Below are 24,625 nucleotides of genomic sequence, written 5' to 3' on the forward strand. Positions count from 1 at the left end.
AAAAAGTAGAGCGGTAGGGTTACTGGAACCACACACATATTTTTATTTGGCCTTACCCCCGTCTGTCCATCACATAAAAAGATATAATGTTCACCAGCTACCTATAATTTTCAAGCTAAAACTTAAATATTATTCAAGATGTTGGTTCATATATACTAAGGCAGTACATGATATAAGGATTTGGATTCTCAACAAGGCCACAATTAAAAAAAATTTGGTTTGCCCAAACCCTACCCAAAGGTTGAGACAGTGGGTAGGTAGGTAGGCATTTTCTTTTTTTTTTTTTCAAAAAGAGAAATTGAAGTATCCGGTGTTATTTAGTCTTCATGCCTACCTGATTAAAAAAAAACTTCTTCAAATCAGGACAATAAAAGAATTTGAGTAGGCAGCTTTTTTCTGGGTAGGTAGCGTTTGGGCAAACAAACCTATTCTTTTTTATGGCCCAAACTTTCTGTAAGTGTCAAGATGATGAGCTGTGTGTGGGTCACATATTTTGTCCTGCTGGCTGTTACAGCCTTCAAGCTAAAACTTTTATATTTTAGAGATTGTTTGTTCATATACTATCATATAATTATATCTTTCTGACACAATTCTAAATGTGTTTTAAACATCAGACTGAATCTAAAATTTATCAGTATTTAAAACACCATGCTGGGGTAGGCATCATCTATATCAAGTTCATATTGAAGATATAAAGCTCCTTTGTTTTTTAGGAACCAGTGACAGATAAAAGAAGAAGAATGGAGAAGTTATATTGTGGTCATTTATTCCACTTTATTTGCTTGTACAAATATATTAAAACACCACCTTTCAGTAAGTAGGGAAGATAACTCTGTTAATAATACATACAATGAAAATAACTTACAGCTATGAAACTCTGCTAGCCATAATATATGTATCTATGAACTTATTATTTATGATAATGTCAAATGTTTTGAGTTTATATGTAATTTAACTCCACTAGCAATTGATAGAAGATGTATGATAATGTCTTTTGTGTTCAGTTTACATGGGACGTAACTCCACCAGCCATTGATAGGCGTTATAGTATAATATCATTTTTAACCGGATTTTTGTGACAAAAATGTCGGTTATTGATTTGGGGATGTACGGCGGGCGGCAATCAAATGTTGTCCGTGCATTAACTCATGAACCGTTCAACCAAAGCTTTTAAAATTTTAATATGTTATTCCTGACAACTATACGAAGGTCAAGTTCAATAATGGCGATTTTGACTTTTACCGTTCAGGAGTTATGGTTCTTGAAAGATTGAAAAATGGTTTTTCCCGTCGTGTCCGTGCATTTTCTCATGAACCGTTCAACCAAAGCTTTTGAAATTTTAATATGTTGTTACTGATGACAAAATAGAGGTCAAGTTCAATAATGACGATTTTGACTTTTACCGTTCAGGAGTTATGGTTCTTGAAAGATCGTAAAATGGCGTTTCCATTCAGGTTTTTGCATTTACTCATGAACCATTCAATCTAAGCTTTTCAAATTTTAATATGTTGATACTGATGACAAAATGGAGGTCAAATTTGATATTGACGATTTTCACTTTCACCATTCATCAGTAATGGTTCTTGTGATATTGCCAGGACACAAATAAATGTTAATAAATCCGGTTTGCTGTCGTTGTGACAGCCTCTTGTTTAGTTTATATGGGAGGTAACTCATGTAGTTTGTATTTTTTTAAACACTTTCACAGAAAAAACTATGTAATTCTTTGTTTTAAAGTCTGGCTGCTTTTATTTCTAAGTATTTCTAAGTTTTTTTGTTACTACAGAAAATTCAAATTTAGATACAATGGGAGATAACTCTATCCTTACTACAAGACACCCCAGAAAACATGTCATGTTCATGTGATTTTGAGAGTCATGTTTATTAACAATTTATTTAGAATAACAAATGTTGAAAGAAGTAAGTGAAGCATTTTGTCAAGGTCAATGGCTTTATTCTATTTGTCATGGATTTAATTCATCTAGTTTTAAATCATTTTCAAATAAAGTCTTTGTGAAAGAAGAAAGGGAAGATTTTTTTAGTTGTCTTATTCAATTTGTCATTGACTTAATTTTACTAGAGTTGGACGTAATCTGTTTTTTCTCCTAAGAATGTTTTGGTGAATTGTTGAAATTTTTGGTTGGTTTTGGACTAATTTTGTTTTTTTAGTTGAATTGTGGTTCGTTGTTGTTTGAATATGTTGGAAATATTTAGTCATCATCTTACTGAACATATGTTTACATTGGAAACAAAAAATATTGACATAATTAGATTTCATTTCACAAATCATTTTCATATCTTAAAGTCATATGAAACTTCAAATTAAAAAAAATGATGCGTATGCTTTTTATAACAAAATGGATAGTTTTCAATCTTAAACTTATATACATATACTTTTTTCTGAAGAAAATTCTTTAATTTGTCCACATTTTTGCTTCCTGGAAGCAATTCGCCTACATATTTTCTGTATACAAAGTGACCTTAGCACGACCCGTCTCGTAAAAATCAGGTGATTGCAATAGGCATGGATCTGTCACTGAAATAAACTATTATCTGATTGTACATGTTAAACATGTGCTCAATATCCATGCTTTTTTGTTGATTGTTTACTATAAGGTGACAATTGGTAAACTTCGGCTTCAAACACATCATGTAATGAGCAGCCATATATTCACATCATAACAAACAGAGAGAAAAAAAAATTGACAATTATACATTATGTTTGAGTAATAAATGATAAAATCGTGCACAGAAGAATTAGTTGATGATATATTGGTTCTTATGACTTTAACTTAATCTAGTTGTTGGTGAAACAGCTCAAACCATACTGGTTTCTTTATTTAGAATTGCAGATATGAATGATTTATTGATAAATGTTAAATGTCAAGTGGCAAATATTACATTTTTTAACATATTTTTCTGACCCCCAACCAATGAGTATTTACTCATATTCTCGAATGCTGTGTGTTTAGCTGATAAGCAGCAAACATTTTTTTTAAATCTGAATTTGGCCTAACCTGATATAGAAAACAACCCCCCTCCCAAACTTGCCCCAAGCGTTCAGGGTTCAACCTCTGTGGTTGTATAAAGCTGCACCGTGCGGAACATCTGGTTAAATCTTAGTTTGGCCTGACCTGTTATAGAAAACAACCCACCTTCCAAACTTGAGCACATAATAACAAGACTACTGTCAGACAATCGGCATATAAATCTCTGTACTTTACCATATGATCACTTTTAAATTTGGAAATAATGTTAATTTTGCCTCTTGTTTTGACAGTGTGAAAAATACCATAAAAATCACAAGTTATTGTGGATGGCCTGGACAGGGTATTTGGCGCATGGGAGAGAGGGGTGGGAGAAAGGAGAGAATAAAGGTCATTTAGCAATTTATTTTGACAGTAAAATATAAAAACTAACAAAATAAAAGATGATGTTTTGTGCTCTGTTAGTTAAGGTATAATTTTAAGACAATTTATTTTATTTTACAGCTGGTAAGATATGTCCAGATTGTGGCAATGCTATATATCATGATAAATTTAAACTCTCACCTCAACTGATGGAAGCCAGATGGGCCCATAAACAGGCTAGACAAAGAGAACTGGACGAAGTTGTAGACTTTTTAGAATGAGAAACATTAGGGTTTAATTTTAATAAATTACTTGGATTATTGGATGATATGATGAAATCCATTTCATATTCTTCTATTTTTTGTGTACTGTAAACCAACTTATTTTCGCAAGTGATTTATTTTTCACGATTTTAGCGAGTTGAAAAATAACACAAATATAAATTGTCAAGAATATGTTAAACTTTGATCTTTCCTTATCAAACTTCATAAAGTAAATTAGAAAATCAAGAAATTAGATAGTTGCAAAATGGACTAGAAAGAGTTATATATAAAATAAAGTATACACAAAAATAAGTTGGTTTTAAGTATATGGAATGAAATTAAGACATTTATTTACTCTAAAAATATTATATTTGTCAATATGGATTTCTGTGATCATTAAAAAAATGCCAAAGATAAAAAAAACAAATGGTCTATCTTTATAAAATTAAGAAGATGTGATGTGACTCTTAATGAGACAACTCTCCACCAGAAACAAAATGAAGAAGTGAGCAATTATAAGTGACTGCATTGCCATGAGAAAAGCCAATATTGTATACTGTAAATTTCAGAAATTACAGATGTTTTTATTATTGCGAAAAATGTGACAGGGTTATAATTGCAATCATTTAGATTCACATTTTAAAATTTTTTATATGAATTACGCAGGATTTTTCTTAATAATGGAACAATTTAAATTGCATTTTAGTATATAATGACAAAGTCGCAATAATTAATGCACACAATAATTTCTGAATTTACAGTAGTCCACAATAAAAGGGCACAATATGAAACTCAACAAGAAAACCCACAGCCTAATTATTTCACAAATATCATAAACATGAACAAACGACAACCACTGTACTACAGGCTCCCAACTTGGGACAAGTATATAGAAAATATAGGGAGGTTAAATATTTTTGTGAGTGCTTGCCTGTGACAGTGGTGGAACAGCACAATATAAGAACTATTTAACTCATTTCTGTGATCAGGGAAAAAAAACAAATCATATATCTTTGAGGGGGGCAGGACCTTTTTCGGGATGTCAGGATCAGGTGTTTTTAAGCTTAGGATTTGGGGATTGACCTTTTCCGGTTCCGGGATTTCTTTTTTCAAATTTCGGGATGTCAGGATTTAATTTTTTCTTACTTTAGGGACCTTAGGATTTCATGTTTATGAGCCCAGGATTTTAGGATAAGGACCCTGCCGACCACCCTCATCTTTAATCATTTTGTCTTTATGGGAACCATTAGCATTCAGGCTGTCATTAAAGGATTCCTTGATTAAAAGCATTTGGTAAAAAAAATGTACCATGTATTTTATGAGATAAAGAAAGAAGCTTAATTTTGGGATTGCTAGAGACCATCATTTAATGTATAGTATTTTACCATATTTGTTTGTAAAAAGATTGTACCTCAATTGTATTCTTGCAATTTTTAGTGTATTGAATATGCCAATATAGAACATGTTCAGAACTCTCTGTTTCATCTTTAGCCAATGATATGTTTACATTTACGAATCTCATGGTCATGTATATTTCATGCAATATTGTTAATCTAGAATTGTTTGCTATTTATGTATGGAAATTCTTGTATGAACTTTTCATATTTAGAGGAAAACTAGTTCTCTTTGCTATGCAAAGCATTGACTTTCTGCTAAAATAAAATGAGTATAATTTAGGCCACTATTTGTTTGCCTTTTGAATTTGACAATCAAAAATTATAATAACTTATTAAATAACATCCTTTAAAAATTCATATAACATTTCTGTGCCAGATATAATAATTTAAAATTTTTGAATTGTGTCTTTTAAATATATATTGGCTTTGGGACTTTTGCCATTTACATGTATATTTAGATACCTTACCAGAATATATATTTTGCATAAAGATGTCTCATAGAAAAGTGTTAAAAATAGTAAATTATTTTTAGGGGGTAAAACTTGGCTTATATTGATTTTTCCCAAAACTATGACAGATATATTGTCATTGTTGGTCAAATATAACAATTTCAGCATGTTAATGACATCACTGTGACATCATATACTGACATTTCTGTACTTAAGTGTTGACACTGTACCATCATAAAACAAAAATTACCTTTAATGTAAGAATTGATGAATTTAAAATTAAAAAAGTTAAAAGGGGCCAGGTAATGGCTCTTATCATACCTCTGACACCATAATTTAAAAATCACATATTTATATGGACTTTAAACATGAATAGTTATATTTATTTTTAAACCACAAAAGAAAAGTTAATTAATATACAATTTATCTTAAAGAGTTTTTAAATGCCATTTTATAAAATTCTACAAGATTGAAATTATGAAAGATAAAAGATTGAAATTAAGAAAGGGAATTATTTTACCCCATCGCAGACAACTAGATTTAATAATAAAACATTTTGATATATGAATAAAAGAAATGATTAGTATATGTCACTTGTTAACAGTATCCAACAGAGCAATGAAATCAAAAAAGACATTTAGAGCTCATTTTATTTAAGTTCATGTTGTGCAATGGATTGTAAATGAGGCCTCAAGGATCAATTCTGAATTAAAGGTTCTTTTTCTAAAGGTTGTTCATCTACATATATGTTTGAAGCTTTTTGAGAAAGCTAATATTTGTTAAGCACCAAATAATTAAAGTAAAAATGTTAAATGTGAGTAATATCTGAATATTGTAATAATATATGTCAGACTACAGTGTAAATGATATGTCATTTAAATGATTGTAAGGGAGCTACTATTTGATTTTTAGGTTGGGGTTGGGGCTAGGATGAAATTTTAAATAGGCAGGACAGGAGTTTTGAGTAAAAAAAAAAGGCAGGATGAGACACTTGCAAAAAAAAAGTCAGGATGACAATATGGGTAAAAAAAAAGTCAGAATAAACTTTTAAAAGAAGAACAGGACTGAAAAGAGTGAAAAATAAAAAGGCAGGATAGAGATTACAACAAAAAAAAAATGCAGGACACAATTTTTCATTTTAGCCCCCCCATAAAAATTAAATGGTAGCTCCCTAAAATAGTAAAAATTGCAGTACTATGGATTCATTTAGTTACAATTTAACTTGATTCAGAAATTGTTTATGTATGTGGATGTTTGATTTTGTGTTTTTTTTTTCAAAATTCTGTACACAAGCCTACAGAAAATTTATAGTATGTAGAACAATTGAATTTGTTGTCTCTTATAAAACCAAATGCAAGAAAAATTGCATCCCCCGAAAAATAAATGAATCCACAGTATTTGTCAAAACTTATGTGTTAAATGTAGTACATGTAGAATCTCTATATATTACATATATATATATATAAATATATATATATTAAATTTTTATTTGTTTATATGATTAATATTGTGAGCTTAATATATGAAAGTGAGTGTGGGCAAAAGGAATGAATTTGTTATGATTGTCGAATGTCATTTGAATAACTGCTTATATATTATTTTTAAGATTATTATCACCTCCCTTGATTTTAAAATACAACATTAATTTTACCTGATTTAACATGGCTGAAATTAAGAACTAACAAAACTACCAAGCTATACGGTAAATTAAAAAAGGGGAAAGTCTATAAAACCTGGTAAAATTTAACCTTTGACTATATCAACCTTCTGAAGGAATGGAAAACAAGTGTATTATTCCTTATTTGGTAGAGGCATTTTAAGAAGAAAATGATGGGTCAGACCTGGTTTTATAGCTAGCAAAACTTCCCACTTGTATGACTGATGGGTTAGACCTGGTTTTATAGCTAGCAAAACTTCCCACTTGTATGACTGATGGGTTAGACCTGGTTTTATAGCTAGCAAAACCTCCCACTTGTATGACTGATGGGTTAGACCTGGTTTTATAGCTAGCAAAACTTCCCACTTGTATGACTGATGGGTTAGACCTGGTTTTATAGCTAGCAAAACCTCCCACTTGTATGACTTATGGGTTAGACCTGGTTTTATAGCTAGCAAAACTTCCCACTTGTATGACTGATGGGTTAGACCTGGTTTTATAGCTAGCAAAACCTCCCACTTGTATGACTGATGGGTTAGACCTGGTTTTATAGCTAGCAAAACTTCCCACTTGTATGACTGATGGGTTAGACCTGGTTTTATAGCTAGCAAAACCTCCCACTTGTATGACTGATGGGTTAGACCTGGTTTTATAGCAAGCAAAACTTCCCACTTGTATGACTGATGGGTTAGACCTGGTTTTATAGCTAGCAAAACCTCCCACTTGTATGACTGATGGGTTAGACCTGGTTTTATAGCTAGCAAAACTTCCCACTTGAATGACTTAAAATAATTGCAACACATCTAGTTCAGTTTGATAAGAATTGGCTGTTTAAATTCTGGGATTGCTTTATTCATATTTGTAACTCACGTTTTTGTTTATTGTACAACATTCGGAATAAAAAATGTATGGAAATTTTTAATAACTCTTAGGTTACCCATTACTAAGATAGAACTGTACATGAAGCAATTTTTAGCCATGTCCAATTAGATGAAATTAAAGATGTAATAATCATTGTTATATTTGTAAAAATCACGAATACATTGTATTAAGCTAACGTCATATATATTGTTGAACTGCAAGAAGTGACAATGATAAAACTGCTATAATGTATCTAGGGTCTTAAAGAGTCAATCAAAATCCATGTGTTAAAAAAAAACCCAGACAACAACTAAGTCATAAGAAAAGACTGCTCAATCCACAAATCTATATATTTAATGAATAGCACACTATAATGTAAATTAAAATAGTGGAAAGTCTCTAAAACCCTACAAAATCAATCATCTGACTCATTAGCATATTATTCAATGTGAAGAGTCAAAAATAAATTTTAGGGTTCAATAAATTCAAAATAAATTATTAATTGAAATTGCCATTCATTATACATAAATTTCTATAAAAAATAAGGCCCAAAGAACTTTTTATATTATTTATATTAACAATAACAACGTACACACATATTGGCGTATGAATACGCAAGGTCAGAGTGGGTGTGTCACCATAAAAATTGACAACATTGAAAATAAAAGTAATACTTTCAACCAATCAGAAGACAATAAATACACCAAATGTATATATATATATATATATATATAAAGAAGATGTGGTATGATTGCCAATGAGACAGCGCTTCACAAGAGACATATGTATAGTTTACATTAATTCACATGAATCTAACAAAAAATTAAAGGTATTCTGGAAGGGTGAGCAGCTCTTGCCAGTGAACTGGTTTCTTAGATACCAGGATAAAAAAATGTGTAAGCCAGACCAGTATTTCGTCTAAGAAAGACTCATTAGTGACCTTAAAATCATTATGGAATGAATAGTTTCGAATGGTATTTGGAATTTAAAAGTACTATAGAGTATTTATTGGTTGCATATCTGTAGCTAGGGGGGGTTCATAGGGTTCGGTTAACCCCCCTTGAAAACAATAAACACTGTTAAGGTCAACGTTTTGTTGAATTGTGACTGTTAAAGTCGAGTTTGTGAGTCCAAATAACCCCCCTTGGAAATTCCTGGCTTAGGGCCTGGGTTGTACTGATACAATATTTTATTTGAATATGTTTACAGTTTATGCCAGGTTCTGTTTTGACAACCTGTACTGTATTTTCACAGTCATTATTTGTTTGAATGATACATTTTTGTTCATTATCAAAAATGCTGAACTGGCTGCATTCTAAGTTTGTATTGTAATAACTTGAAACTTGAAAGTTACAGGACCTAAATGTATTAAAAAAGGGGACACTATGACTTCAGATTTTCCTTAAATGTTCAAATTTACGGATACTTTGGATATTGCCAAATTTTAATTTATATGTATGAAAATGTTTGTGTGAAAATGGAGTGAACTTTAGTAATGTTTGGTTTCTGATGAATATGAGAATGATTTCATAATTAACATATTTCATTGCATGTTTCAGTACTTATACATGATTTGATAACTATACTACTCATGGAAGATGTGAGATTATTAAATCAATAGAATATCTGTTGTTTAATTTCTTTATTCATGAGGAATATAGATGATTTAACATTACAATTACATAATATAAAAACCACAGTTACTTGGGGACAGAACAGCTTTTTTTGCCCTCCCCTTATTATTTTTTTGTTGTTTTCTATTTCTTTCAATTATTGTCGTGTTTTGCAGTATAATATGAACATAAATATACTAGAAATAACTTGTATTTGCATTAATATCAGTTCCAAGTTTATTATCCTGGATAATCCACAGTGGTCACTGATATATTCTATATTATATATCAGTGACTGCTGTTGATATTAAACCTTCGACTTTTGGAAAACAAGGGGAGAGCAAAAAAAAATGTCTTGTCCTCAAGTACCTATGATAAAAACCTCACATTTGAATTTAATTTCTCGGCAATCCAATTCCAATAATCACTTAAAAACTGGTTACAAAATAGGAAATATAACATACACAGTAAAACTCTATGGTAAGACCACTGATTCAGAAGGACAAGAAGTGATTATGAAGCCCACATTCACAGCCAAAAATGTTGATTTCAAACAAGCTTTTACATTCATGAAGGTTCAAGGCCTGTCCCCTAGTCATGATTCAAGGATTTTCTATTGGTGCAATATTGCTGCTTTAGATTGTCTTTTTTCGAATTTCTGTAGACAGACGGGACATTTGTCTGTGTCGACAGTTTATTTTTCTTTTCTGAATGTGCTTCAATCTTTTACACTAAGAACTGCTGATTCAGAAACTTGTTTTATTAAAAAAACTTCTTAGTTTTTATTGGTTGGACGGAAATAGTTAAAGTGTATCTCATTCAAACAGGGGGGAATATTTTGCTGTCTTATGTATCTGATTTAGCTATTTGTTTAGTTTCTTTATCTCTGAAATTATAAGACAAACCTGTTCATAGATTTAAACACACCTGAATGAATGCACGTGTCATACTGATATGTAAATAATTGTTATTTCACATAATGGAAAAAAACATGTTTTCCCTTCAAGAACTACATGGCTCATCTTATTCGAACTTGACAGATACACTGTATAATTCATTTCTAGTGCAACTACCCAAAAATTGTGGTTGTGCTTCTTGATCTAATTCATTAAATCGTATTTCAATACGGCAATTTTTAAATTTCTTTCTAAACAATAGCTCCAAATCTTTAGAACTATTGGTGAAATCTAATTTAAGGACTCTTTGATTCATTCGTACCTAATTGAACAAAGATTAGTTCTGTTCCTATTAAATCACTGAGTGAATTCTTTTTTCATTATCTTCTCGTAAATTAGGAACCAAACATGATAAAATTTAAATCACAAAAATACTGAACTCTGAGGAAAATTTAAAAAGGAAAGACCCTAATGAAATGGTAATATCAAAAGCTCAACACATCAAACAAATGGATAACAACTGTCATGTTCATTACTTGATACACTAACAGGCAATTTTTTTATGTAGAAAACGTTGGATTAAACCGGGTTTTATAGCTAGCTAAACCATCACTTCCATGACAGTCGATCAAATTCCATTATATTGACAACGATGAGTGAACAAACCAAACATACATAATAGGTAAAAATATAAAAAAGGGTACAGCAGTCAACATTGTTGTTATAATCTTAATCTATAAAAACAAACAAATATGTAACAAAGAAGCACAAAAAGGCACATAGGCAACGCACATAAAATAGTGCACTGCATGTCTTTAACTAAATAAATACATATTTATTTGAAAGTTTAAACTTCATTCAATTTTGCAGTAAACCAAAAATTCAAATTTCATCACATGTTTTTTTATACGTTTGTCTCATTCACATATTACACAGAAATATTCAATCTGGAGGACAGACGAAAATTTGACTACATAATTCCTATGAATTCAGTTTCGAAGATAATATATAAATATCTCGTAACGAGTTGACGGCCATGGTGATGCTTCAGTAGTTTTGGATTATTTATATCCATAGATGCATATTAATGACATATCACTGGTATATAGTATTCTGTTGAAAAATCATCAGCATTCAAAATTGTTTTCATATATACATCGTGACTTGGATTGAGAGTTGTCTTACTGGCACTCATACCAGATGTTCTTATTTATAATTAGGAGAGAATAAGAGATTCTCGTTGCATTAAAAATGAATTTGAAAAATGCAAATACTGTAAATCTTATCAGAAGCTGTAAATTTCTTCATAATAAACATCTTAAACATTATACAGAGATGAAAATAATTATACACCAAATCCGTAAGTTGTTGAATAAAACCTAAATATTCGTAAATTTTGTGGTTCAAAAGAATAATTTCGACAAAAACCAAGGATACTGGAATCTTATCGGTCTACTGAATACCCGGGAAGTAATCAAGATAATAGAGTATCGCTATTTTACGGAATTCGCCGTTTCTCTTACTGACTGATAATTATATATTATCGTTGTTCATCTCAACGAAGTTGGTTTTCTCGCTAGAGCCGGTACGGCAAAAGTCAGAAAAGCAATCGAGTTGAGATGACCAATGATAATATGGTTATCAATATTTTGCCTATGACGACGTTGTTGATTTCCGGCATTGACAACGGGTACGTGTTCACTTAGTTTCTAGCGATAATTTATCATTTCACTCGACTCCGCTGAGAAAGGAAATTACCAGTCAGCAAGATCAAAGGAAAATTTCGTAAAATAGCGATAATATCCTTTCTCAGCGGAGTCGAGTGATATGGAAACTTATCGCTAGAAACTAAGGGCACACGTGGCCGTTATCAACGACATCATCAACATTGCCATAGGTAAAATAGCGACAAACAGGGGTGCGTTCAATATTGTTGCAGCTACATAGGGCTACGTAGATTTTTGACTACTGAACGTGTAGCTAGCCGATGCGATATTTTTTTTCTTAATGAGGCGTATACGTTTTGCAGTTTTTTTTTCACAATTTAGAGAGAAAGCCATCTTTTGCCTTCTCAGTTTTTATTCGTTGACAATTTAGAAAGAAAGCCATCTTTTGCCTTCTCAGTTTGTATTCTTTGACAATTTAGAGAGAAAGCCATCTTTTGCCTTCTCTGTTAGTGATCTGTCTTTGCTTAGCGTTTTAAGTGACTCCTTTATAGCATTTACTAGTTTTATTTTAAACTGCTCCTGAGTCCACAATTTCGTCATGGACTTCTTTCTTGGCACCTAATTCCCAAAACATCTTTACTGCACATATTATACTGTCATAGTCTTGAAGTCTGGAAATGGTTTCGGCAATACACTTTATCTTTTCAATTGGAAGACTTATAAACAAATTACAGCCTTCAATAAAATAATGATTAAGTTTTCTTAAATCTAAACACTCTTCATGAAACACAAAACGAGCGATACTTCGTCAAAGGGGCATACTTCTGTGTCGTCTCTTTTTAATTCATCAAATTCATGATTTTCACAATATAAAAAATAGGCTGTTTTCCAATGATATGTTGTTAGAATTTCCGCGTATTCCGACAAGTAACCTTTGTGGATAGCTTTAAGCAAAAGAAATGTAGATTTTTGTAACGGTGTAAAGTTCTGTACTAATGCAATTTCCATCTTACAAAAACTAAGACAAAAGTCTACTTCCCTCCCGACTTGCTTCCAATACTAAGTACACTGGCATTCCAAAAATGTAATCTAAGTTTTCTTTAGATGACCATTTTCTATATCTTTTCTGCCACTTTTCGAGATATTTCTCTGGATCAGTTACTCGAAATACTGGAACCGTATCGTATTTGAATTTTGTCCCAATAAAGGTATCTTGATTGGTTGTCTGACACGTGTGATTGTCTGAATTATTCGAGCCTGCGACCATCTGAAAAACAATTCCACTCTTGAGGCCCCTCATGGGGGGGTCCTAGTAATCACATAATCACCATTTTTTTGCCAATATAATCACATAATCATTAAATATTTGCTTATCTTTAGTAATCAAATAATCATAAACTAAAAATACAGTCCTAGGTAATCAAATAATCATGAAATATTTGGCTTAATAATCAAATAATCATTAAAAAAACGGCCAAGTAATCACATAATCAAAAACCCCATGAGGGCCCTCACTCTTCAGTCTATCAGTTCGCTTTCTTTTAATTTCTTCGACAACTAACCTAAGCGTTGAAAAGGCATATCTATAACGAAGCTTTAAGAAAAACAATTTTACCCTCAGATTAAAAGGCAATCGATTATAGACCGAACTGAACTGAAAGTTTGGAGGACTAGTTCGAATATTTGTTGATGAAATTCCTAAGCTTGATTCTTCTGTCTTGGAATGTATATAACCATTTCCAGACGAATAATACACAGACGGACTTATCAAATCAATAAACAACTTGGATATTGGGAAGAAATCACGATTCATTTCTTTTAGAATCCTTGTTGGTAAATATCCACCGATAAGCCTGGGACAAGGATTTAGTTGTTCTCCAATTATTTTAACAAAACATGGTACTGTAGAATGTTGCTCAATCATGTTGGAAGATATTGGAATGCAAGAAGACACTATAAAATCGAAGTCACCATCATCCGTTATGGAACGCAGTCTTGTACACTAGAATTAAACATGATTGCTCATAGTTCGACAAATTTTTTATAAAGAATGCACAAAGAATACTTTTGATATCATAAGTTCCTTGATTGGTTATTTTTATAACAAGAAAAATATTAAAGTGACACTAGCTACGAGATATATAAAAAATCTAATATATTATTTATTTTGCTCAATCATTAATGAAATGCAAATTGTAAATTAATAATTCGTTTTTAGCAGCCAGTATGGTTCAATTTTGTCAAAATAAGCTAAAAACATTGATTATGTCGGAATTATTCACTTGCAAGTGAATAATTCGACCTCATTGAATCCGTATTCATGTGAACTTCAATCTTATCCCTTAGCTTGAGATGGATAACACGTGAATTGCATGTGTAAAGTTATTTAAAGGAAGAGAATGTCAACATTGAAAGTGAAACAAAGGTAATTTATTTTATTGACTGATTCAATCCACAAAAAATCATTCTCATACAGGTAAAAATGATGATAAACATTTATTTTTCATCTATAATATGACATTAAATAGACCTAGAAAAATACAACAGCACGAGTTTGCTTAATCTATTTATCTCTATATTTATGTTTAAACTGCTTATATGGTCATCGAAGTCGGTCATCGGATGACTTTAGAGGTCAACTCGGTAGTTAATTAGATGGCGTCTAGACTGAAATACACACGAAACGAAGCTATGTATTACCATGCCCGTGCCCTGTTAATTGTTTATTTTAGACTTTTAATAGTTTGGATAAATGTTTTACATTGTTATATATCAAATATTAGAATTTGATTAAAATCGGTGAACATGAATTTGACATCTAGTGCCTCTTGTAACCAAGAGTTGCAGGTGGTTACTTGAAAGATATTTTTTTACATAATATACATTGTAGGAATATTTCAAAGATATTTTTTGCATAATATACATTGTAGGAATATTTCAAAGATATTTTTTGCATAATATACATTGTAGGAATATTTCAAAGATATTTTTTGCATAATATACATTGTAGGAATATTTCAAAGATATTTTTTTGCATAATATACATTGTAGGAATATTTCAAAGATATTTTTTGCATAATATACATTGTAGGAATATTTCAAAGATATTTTTTTGCAAAATATACATTGTAGGAATATTTCAAAGATATTTTTTGCATAATATACATTGTAGGAATATTTCAAAGATATTTGTATGAGCTTTAGAAGCAATAAAATCGAGAATCGCCGATATTTCCCCCTGTTTCATACAAACTGTTTGAATATGTTTGGTAATTTACATAGACAAAGCAGCCAAAGAGCAAACAACTGCCCATGGCCACCAAAGGGTCTTCAACACAGCGAGAAAATATCACACCTGAATGCGGGCTTGAGCTGGTTCCTAAACAAAACTGTGTTATAGTTCAGACTGACAAGGCCAATAGGCTCCCGATTTTGGACAGGCGCATACATCCAGCGGGGCTAAACATGTTTTGTGAAATCTCAACCCTTTCCTTATACCTCTAGCAAATGTAGACTAAAGAAATACCCACAGTAAAACTCAGTTTAAAAGAATTCCGAGTCTAATGTTACTAGTAGAGACAAAAGAAAAAACTAAGCAAAATGACAATAATACATAAATCTACAAAGGACTACAAGCAGTTACTGACATGCCAGCTCCAGAACTCAATTAACCTGTTTATGTTAAAAGATTATGTCTTCATCATATGAAAATCAAGCAATCCTTCCCATTATAGGTTTAGTATCATACCATCATAAAAAAAAGACAAGAAGAACATGACTCATATCTTGCTAACAACTGTGTTCAGGATAGATGTGTTTATTTCCGATGCAAAGAATCTATGAGTGAATCAACAAAAAAATCCAAAACAGCCATCTTTAACGACCTGACAACTTTATCGTAACTATATCCCTTCTAAATAAATCTGATTAAAGGTTTGGTTAGCTTTTGAATCGAAAGACGACATTTTTGTGTTTTGTATAGAATATTATCATAAAAGATTGGTTGTGAAATACCCGAACGTGTAAAATGTATACACGTTGATTTTTATTTACGAATGATGTCCTTGTGCCGATGATAAAATTTAGTAAATGTGTTGACACGTTTGTGTTATCGAAAACCCTGGTTTTGTTCTCTTCAGAATGAAATAAATTTTATAAAAAATATATTTCCAGGTGAAAAGTGTGAAGGTTTAATTTGTATATTATTGAATACATCTTATATGTTCGGTGCCATGGATGAAACGCACATCGTCGTAACCTTTGAAAGAGGGACACAATATACCAGAGGGACATTCAAAATTATATGCCAACACCATGGCGAGAAAAGACAAACCGACAAACAATTGTACACAAAACACAACATTGAACATTCAAGACTGAGCAACATTAACCCAACCAAAAACTGGTGAATGTTACCAATGACCCAACGAATAGCAAATGAGAATGTCGTAATATCGTCTCATTATACTGGATAAGCCAATCAAATTAACGCAATTTTCGTATAACTTTTTCGTACCACACTCTGTGCAGTGTAAAACGAGAAAAATCCCATCATGCAAGAAATATATCACAGGTCACAACCATCAGAAAAATTATGTTTTATTTCCAAGATGCTGTTATCAGGTGAAATAGATAGAATTGCTGATTTATCAAAAACTTGAAAAATTTTAATTTTAAAGAAACGAGAAAATTGTTTACAATATTTATAATACATTCTGCGATTACAAAATTTCAGTCTTTATATCTATGATGAGTTTATTTACAACCGCTGAGTCGATGCCACTACTGGTGGAGTTCTAATTCCACGAGGGTATCACCAACCCTGTAGTCAGCACTTGACATGTTTACCAAACTTTGAAATTTTTAATAACTAAGGCTTTTCTACCTCAGGAATATATTACCTTACCTTAGCTGTTTTTGGCAAAACTTTAAGGTAAGGAATTTTGGATCATCAATGTTCGTCACCTTAAGGACCTCAGCGATTCTGAGTCCGAGAAGTACGTTTCTGATATTTTGTAATAAGAACTTACAATGTACTTAGATTTTGTTTTGGTTGTGAAATATTGTTTTCTGTGATTATTATCAATTATATTGATGTCGATCGTTTCATCTTAATTCAATGGAACAGTTTATACATAACTTGGCTTGTCTCATCATAAGCATTAAAGAATACTGTCCTTCCCGTTTAAAACAATTGCGGCGATAATCACTGACAAACAAAAAAGGCCATATTGAAAACCGGGAATATAGCCATCAGAATATAGCTATAAAACTTCGAAAAGTGCTACACAAACAGAGCAAGGTTTATTGATTTAGTGTTCCTTATTGTGCAGTTGCGAAAAAAGTATAAATCAAAAACGAAACTAACTGATTACAAAATAAATAGGTAGATTAAAAAAAGTAGACCAAACAGTATAAATGGCATGTCAGTTGTGTTTTGCGAAATATCTGAATATTTTTTAACAAAAATAAAATACTCATTTACATTTTTGACTTAACTACCATGAATAACAATATACAATTACATAATACATTATATTAGGTCTCCTCATAAAAACAGTGCTTTTGTTTAATAATGGCAACAGTAGAATACCACTGTTCAAAAGTCATAAATCGATTGATAAAACAAATCCGGGATACAAACCAAACCAGAGGGAAACACATCGACTATAAGCGGAAAACAACAGAAACACTGAAGCCCAACAAAAACAAACGCCATCATACTATTTGATAACAACTTCCATATGTCTGACTTCGTAAAGGACATTTTAAGTAAGAATAACGGCGGATTGAACCTTGTTTTATGGCTAGCTAAACCTCCTGCTTGTGTGGTAATTTTGAAAAATATCGCAAAATTGTAATACAGTACAAACAACTCAGAACAGAAAAACGCATAAATAAATAAATAATATAATTGTACATTAGAAACATGTAAACCGCAGAATAATAACGAACATCTTCCATAAACGATAAGACAGGACACCACAAATAGTGACGTATTTTGGTGACGTATATATAATCTTAAAAGTCATACAATTGAATGGAACGAGACAGAACGCTATATCACAGTATTGCAAAAAGAATTTAAGCTATCATATACCAACTTTTGTAAAGGGTGAACAATAATTAGCAAATCTAAAGTCAAATACTAGACGAAAATAAACAGTTTCAGCGATTAACATATAATTAATTTCGGTTGGAAGTTATACTACAATTAATAAACGCAACGATAATCTAAAAACAATAATATTTTATGGTATGATTCATTAAACCAGGCGTAATTTGGTACTCCAGATGACCATTTCGTATATTTTAGTTATCTGAAATAATATTTTGAATACTTTGTCTATGATTAGCCACATTTAAAATTATATGAACAAAATGAATCTAAAAGATAAGCAAACTTCATAAAAGCAGTCCTAGATCCATGCACAAGAAAGTGAAAATTTCATATCTTCTCTCAATTATAAAATGGTTAAGTTAGGCTATAAATCTGTCATTTCATACTGACAAGGCAACCGATAATATTACTTAACAAACAGATGTTTAAAACACAAAATTGTAAAACTTTCAAAGTTTTCGAAAAATACACATTTGGTGTTGAGCCTCCCCCTTTTTTTTAAATTTAAAAAAAAAATTGAAAATATTCTTTGATTTTGTTTATCATGACTTTTTATATAATTTATTTTATATATTGTTTTTAAATTATTCTTATCTTGCAATTTATTGAAAAAATTAAATTTTGTAAAAAAATCAAAATCACATATGTAATGAAAAAAAAGGTACTTTTCTTGATTGGTATTGTGTATTCCATTTTTATCCCTTCTTGCAACAATTGTCACCTATAAATTGAGAGAGAAACCATGTGGTATCTGTGAACTTAATATAATTGATGTGACAGTTTATTTAAAAATATGGTGTTTTCTAAGTGGTGCAGGAGATAAGTTCACTTTTTATTCAACATCATTTTGATGCAAATTCTTGGGCTTAGATCATAGACTGAAAAGATAGATATTGACATACATCTTATGTTTTTTATCATTAATTTCAAAATATATATAAAAAAGGGTGGGGTCTGTTATCTTATTACATACATCAAATGAAAATGTTAAACTGTCTGCGCATCGAAGTAGCTCACAGTAACTAGTATATACAAATCGGTGTTTTTTCTCTCCATGTAATAGAATATGGATGATATTATGTGTATGTCAGTTTATTGGTACATTTTGTTTTAAAGAATTTTTAAATTTTGATTATATTCTATCAATTTATATTTCCTAATGATATCGTATTTTATGTTGTAATCAAATAAAACTAAAAGAAAAATGGAGAACAGGCCGTATGATAACTGAATCAACACATCAAGCTTTCTGGCCTAAAGCGAAAAGTAATTAATAGTTGGTAATCCAAAATAATTTCTCAGCCATAGAAACCATGAATCGGGTAATATTGAACAACAATTGCATGCGCTCCATATGGATAGACATGAATGGATGGGAATTATAATACATGTTTTTACAGTATCTTTAGATATCCAAGAGTTATTTGCTATTATACTGAAAAAGTAAAATCACAAAAATAAGGAAAATAAAAAAAAGTAATTTTTTAATCAAATGGCAAAATCAGAAAGGATTTTTTTTAATCAAATGGCAAAATCAATAGCTCAAACGCATCAAACGAAAGGATAACAACTGTCATATTCCTGACTTGGTACAGGCATTTTCTTATGAAGAAAAAGGTGGTTTGATATTAAGTTATGAATACCCATTCTATGTTTGAAAACGTTCTCTGTAAATACAAAATGTAGCATAATAGAATGTAATTAGAGCATGATATATTAATATTATTTAAAAACAAAAAGAACTGTAACGTATTATTTTCCAGAATGATAGATAAACATCAAACTTACCAGTTGGTGCATTTTCTTGCGTACGAAATAAGAAACAGACCTATTTAACAAATCTCGATTCTTTACGAATATTATACGTGTATTTCTTTTCTGTTGCACGTTGGTTTTCTCTAAGTTACTATTTATATATGAAAAACAAGGAAGTTCGACTTATATAAAACAGTTTGGTATAAAATCCGGAAGTTAAATCTTTGGCGGTTCATAGGTTGATATTTTTGAATGTTATAAAAAAAAATGGATATTTCTGTTTATTAAGTCCATTTTTTTTAGATCGTTTGTTTAATTCTAAAATATGTAACAGAAATTTTTAGGTTTTTCTTGTCATGAACTCCAAGGTATATTATACCACAAGAAAAATCTGAAATTCGCGTTATATGACTAATGTACATGTACCGCCAAAAATATTTCATTTTCTATACGATTTTCAGAAAATTATATCTAATCATGCAGGTCATTTGAAAGCAAAAAAAAAAGACGAAAGAATAACATATCATTCGTAAAGAGAAAAAAACCTTTGGCAATAAATTATTTTACAAGTACATGTAGAAGAACAACATATATTTATGCAGGACATAACCAAAAAAGGGACGTAACTCCACTGCTAACCGTGTATGAAATAAGCCCCGCCTCCCAACTAACCTAATATTAAATATACACGGTTTCCACGAGGACGTTTTTAACCAATCATATGCCTAGAAATGTATAGGAGGTAAGATAACAACATATATTTATGCAGGACATAACCAAAATTAATTTGCAATAAAAGACAGACGGAAGATATCAAAGGATTATCCAAAAACATAAGTTGAACTAACAATGCCATGGCAGAAAACGAAAAACGACCAAAAGTCAAACATTAGCCTAAATCACATACATAGAAAACTTAAGACTGGACAACCCGGACCCTACCAAAACCTGGAGTGATCAATAATATAAGTTGTATGACTATCGAACAGCGGTATACTGCTGTTGCCTTCATTGCACTATTATTGAGGAACATTTTTCTGCGCTAGTTTAACACGTTGCACGAGCTTGTTGTTCCAATTTGATGAATAGTGAGCTGAAATATATTGAAGCATGTGACTGGGTTATGCTCGTTCTGTTTTCACCTGTCGATTATTTGTGTTCAAATATCATTTTACTGGTGCATGCCAAGTTAAAAGAGAAGGTAAAGAATACAATAAGGCAATCTCCGGCGCAGAGATCACATATCCGTTCCGTTCAATACTTTGTAACACTACACTCAATATTAAGTGCAGTATTGCGGAGCATGTATGGAACGGATATGAACTCTGCGCCGGAGATTGACAATAAGGATCAAGATCAGAATTTTAAGTCACCCGAAATGGTCTAGTTTTTGTGTATATTTGTAAATATCACTAGAGAAATTATCTGCTTTTATTGCATTTTTATTTGATAAAGTAATATACATTTAACATTTAAACAGGATCTTAGAATACATTCCTACAATAACCCATATACTTCCCTAATCTGTGTCATTTTGTCTGTGTCTAAAGAAAAAACAACAATAGATTGGTGTCAAGGATTTAAACAGTCTTACAAGTGACGCTCATATAATTTTTTAATGTTAAAAAGTCCAAATACAATTTGAACTTGAAAAGCATTAAGGAGTCAAAATTGGAAAGGTTTAATCAAAATCAAAGATAAGGTCATCTATTGCTGGTGTGTATAGAAATAGATAGACATAAAATTGAGAATGGAAATGGGGAATGTGTCAAAGAGACAACAACCCGACCATAGAGCAGAAAGTTGGTATCTCTATCCATCATCCTGTAACAATTTGCACCATACAGTAAAACTAACAGTTAACAGCTATCAAACATTTTCCATTTTGTCTTTTTACTGACTGTTGGTGTTTTTTAAATATGCTCAAGTCTGAAAGGCATTTATCTGTAGTTATTACTTTTTTTTGTCTTTTTAAACACGTGTGCTGCCTTGATATTCTCATGGTAGAATGTTCGCCTCGAGTGTGGGAGTTCGTAGTTAGAACATCGGTAGTTTGAAACCAAAGCTGATGCTTCTCCGATAATCATGCACTCGGCATTAAGTTGTAAGAGCACAGCCTGTCAGTGGTCGGCTTTGAATCAGAATAAAGTGTCTGGATTTGGTGACACGTCATCCTGTGGACTGTTACCTTGTGAACAAGCGCGTATAAAATCCAGATCCAGTTGCATGTCATCTAGTACACAGCAAGGTTCACAATCATACTGTACTAACAAGTCCTTGTCCTGTATATGCATTTAATTCTATATTCAGCATTTGACTTTTGTGGTGATTAATTTTTACCGCACACATTTATTCTTTTCAGTACTCTATCAAATAAAAAAGAGTTTTAATGTTTAATGTTAAAGCAAAATAAAAAAAAAGCACGTGCATAAAAGCGTTATCAAGAGTTAGAACCATGTTACATATCGAGGTATTATATATATACATATCAATCTTAAAAAAATCACGTTGATACAACGTTTTGTGCCTGCCGGGATTACATATCGAGGTATAAATATCAATCTTAAATTTAATTGAACACAAAGCTTTTCTTGTAGCAAAAAGTGAAGAGCGGTCATCTGTCAATGTTGCTGATTAAGGTTTGAAATAGAACCCAATACTTACTAATATTATACATGTACAATGGAAATAACCTTGATAAATGATGTTTTAATGAGTGGTCTTATTTTTATTGCATGTTTTTTTCATCATTAAAAGTATAAACATTAAAATAATGAAAGAATGAAAATCGTAAATTTTAATGTACAATTTGTATTGTTTGACAAATTGACCATATTAATCTCCATCTTGTGGTGCATGCTATAGTATATAAACCGCTTGAAACACAGAATCTGTACACATTCAACTAGAATCAAAAAGGTAAGTTTAATATCATTTGTTATATTTTAAATTTTATGTTTTATTCTCAATCCTTTGTTACAAAAGAGTTGTAGCTATTTATAATAAGGTTTGATTTCTACTTACTGCAAATGGGACCAAAAAAGTAAAAATAGAAAAAAGTCGGACAAAATATGAAGAAAAGAGAAAATATAGTGCTAAAATATAAAGAAAAGAGAAAATGGGTGCTCAAATATTAAGAATAGAGAATAAATTATACAGAATACAGAATAAAGAGCAAATAATAAAGATATTAACTAGTAAAGAGTAGAGAATAATGGACAATAAATAAATTATACAGAATACAGAATAAAGGGCAAATAATAAAGATATTAACTAGTAAAGGGTAGAGAATAATAGAAAAATTATAAAGAATAGAGAAAAATGGACAAATGATAACGATTAGGGAAATTTGTCTACAAATTTAAGAATAGATAAATAAATAACAACCAATCCAGGGCCTCATATACTTAGTAAACTAGAAGTTTTGACAGGCAGTTACATGACAGTAACTATAAGCCTACATTTGCAATTCTTTCATTGTTTTTTTTTCGAGGTAGGCCGAGACCTTTTCACGGGAATTTTGAAAGTTACTAGAAAGAGGTATTTCTTCTGTTTTTTTAAGGGGTTAAAAGTTTAGACTATTTTTCCTAATCAATTTTCAAACTGTGTTGTTTTCCAGACATTGGGACGAGTACATAATACTACTTTAAGGACTAAACTTAGACATCTTAAGTAACTTCAGTGATATAGTCTTAGGTCTCGCGGGTTTACGGAGTAGAGAATAATGAGCAAACATTATAAATAATAGAAAAAAATGGCCTAAAATGATAAATAATTCAGAAATGAAGGATTAATAATCACACCCACTACGCTCCTGTTCTATATATTGAACAACCAAACGTATTGCGAAAACTATGCTTAAACAATCTCTCCTATGAACATGATACACATGGGAGTGACGGTACAGTAAAATGCACCGATTGTCGTATTGACAAATAAGTAAATTATCAATTTTATGTATATGCACCTGTATCTACAATAACAGTATTCTAGAATCGGAGAAAAGTCATAATTTACTGCTGTCTATATAACATTTTCCTTAATCATTTTTGTATTTTTTTTTAGCAGTAAAAATGAAGGTCGCCATTGCTCTAGTATTCCTTTTGTCAGCCGTCTGCGCACATCCGTTAAGTCATCGTTGTTATGGCAAAGGTTGTGGAGGATATGGAAATGGTGGCTGGGATGGCGGATATGGTGGCTGGTATGGTGGCGGACCTGGTGGTGGTTGGTTAGACGGATACGATGGCGGATATGGATATGGCGGAGGACTTATTGGAGATTATGGAGGATATGGCAACGGCGGATATGGCTATGGTGGCGGACTTGTTGTACTTGGAGGTAGCAATTATGGTGGTAATTATGGTGGCAATTATGGTTACGGATATGGCAAGAAAGGTGGTTATTAAAGATATAAAGATTATATTTTCTCGAAATGGTACAACGGACATGAAATTGAATTGTAATCCACTTATATATTTCTGTATATATTCTGCAATAAAGATATAGCCAGCAACTGAGATTTGTGTTTAATATAAACTAAAACAAAAATTTACTTACAAATTGTATTTTGCTAATTAAGATTTTATCTACATGTAA

The 24,625-nt window shown here is 31.3% G+C and overlaps 1 protein-coding gene and 1 long non-coding RNA gene across 4 annotated transcripts in view; one reads left to right on the forward strand and one right to left on the reverse strand.

Moving 5' to 3' along the window:
• LOC143047441 (uncharacterized) overlaps window positions 1–9,604 on the forward strand; it is a 29,527-nt gene extending 19,923 nt beyond the window's left edge. For all 3 annotated transcript variants that reach the window (XM_076220506.1, XM_076220504.1, XM_076220505.1), the window contains exons 7-8: window positions 714–813; window positions 3,492–9,604. In XM_076220506.1, coding sequence (XP_076076621.1) covers window positions 714–813; window positions 3,492–3,631 — 240 coding nt within the window. In that variant the 3' untranslated portion in view covers window positions 3,632–9,604. The remainder of the gene's footprint in view (window positions 1–713; window positions 814–3,491) is intronic.
• On the reverse strand, window positions 9,605–20,163 carry LOC143047442 (uncharacterized). Its single transcript, XR_012969550.1, has 2 exons — window positions 20,063–20,163; window positions 9,605–13,420 (listed from the first exon to the last, which is right to left on the reverse strand). It is a non-coding gene; the product is annotated as an uncharacterized LOC143047442 (long non-coding RNA).
• Between the last annotated feature and the right edge of the window lie 4,462 nt (window positions 20,164–24,625).

The sequence above is a fragment of the Mytilus galloprovincialis genome, chromosome 10 (assembly GCF_965363235.1).
Source record: "Mytilus galloprovincialis chromosome 10, xbMytGall1.hap1.1, whole genome shotgun sequence".
Taxonomy (NCBI): Eukaryota; Metazoa; Mollusca; class Bivalvia; order Mytilida; family Mytilidae; genus Mytilus; species Mytilus galloprovincialis.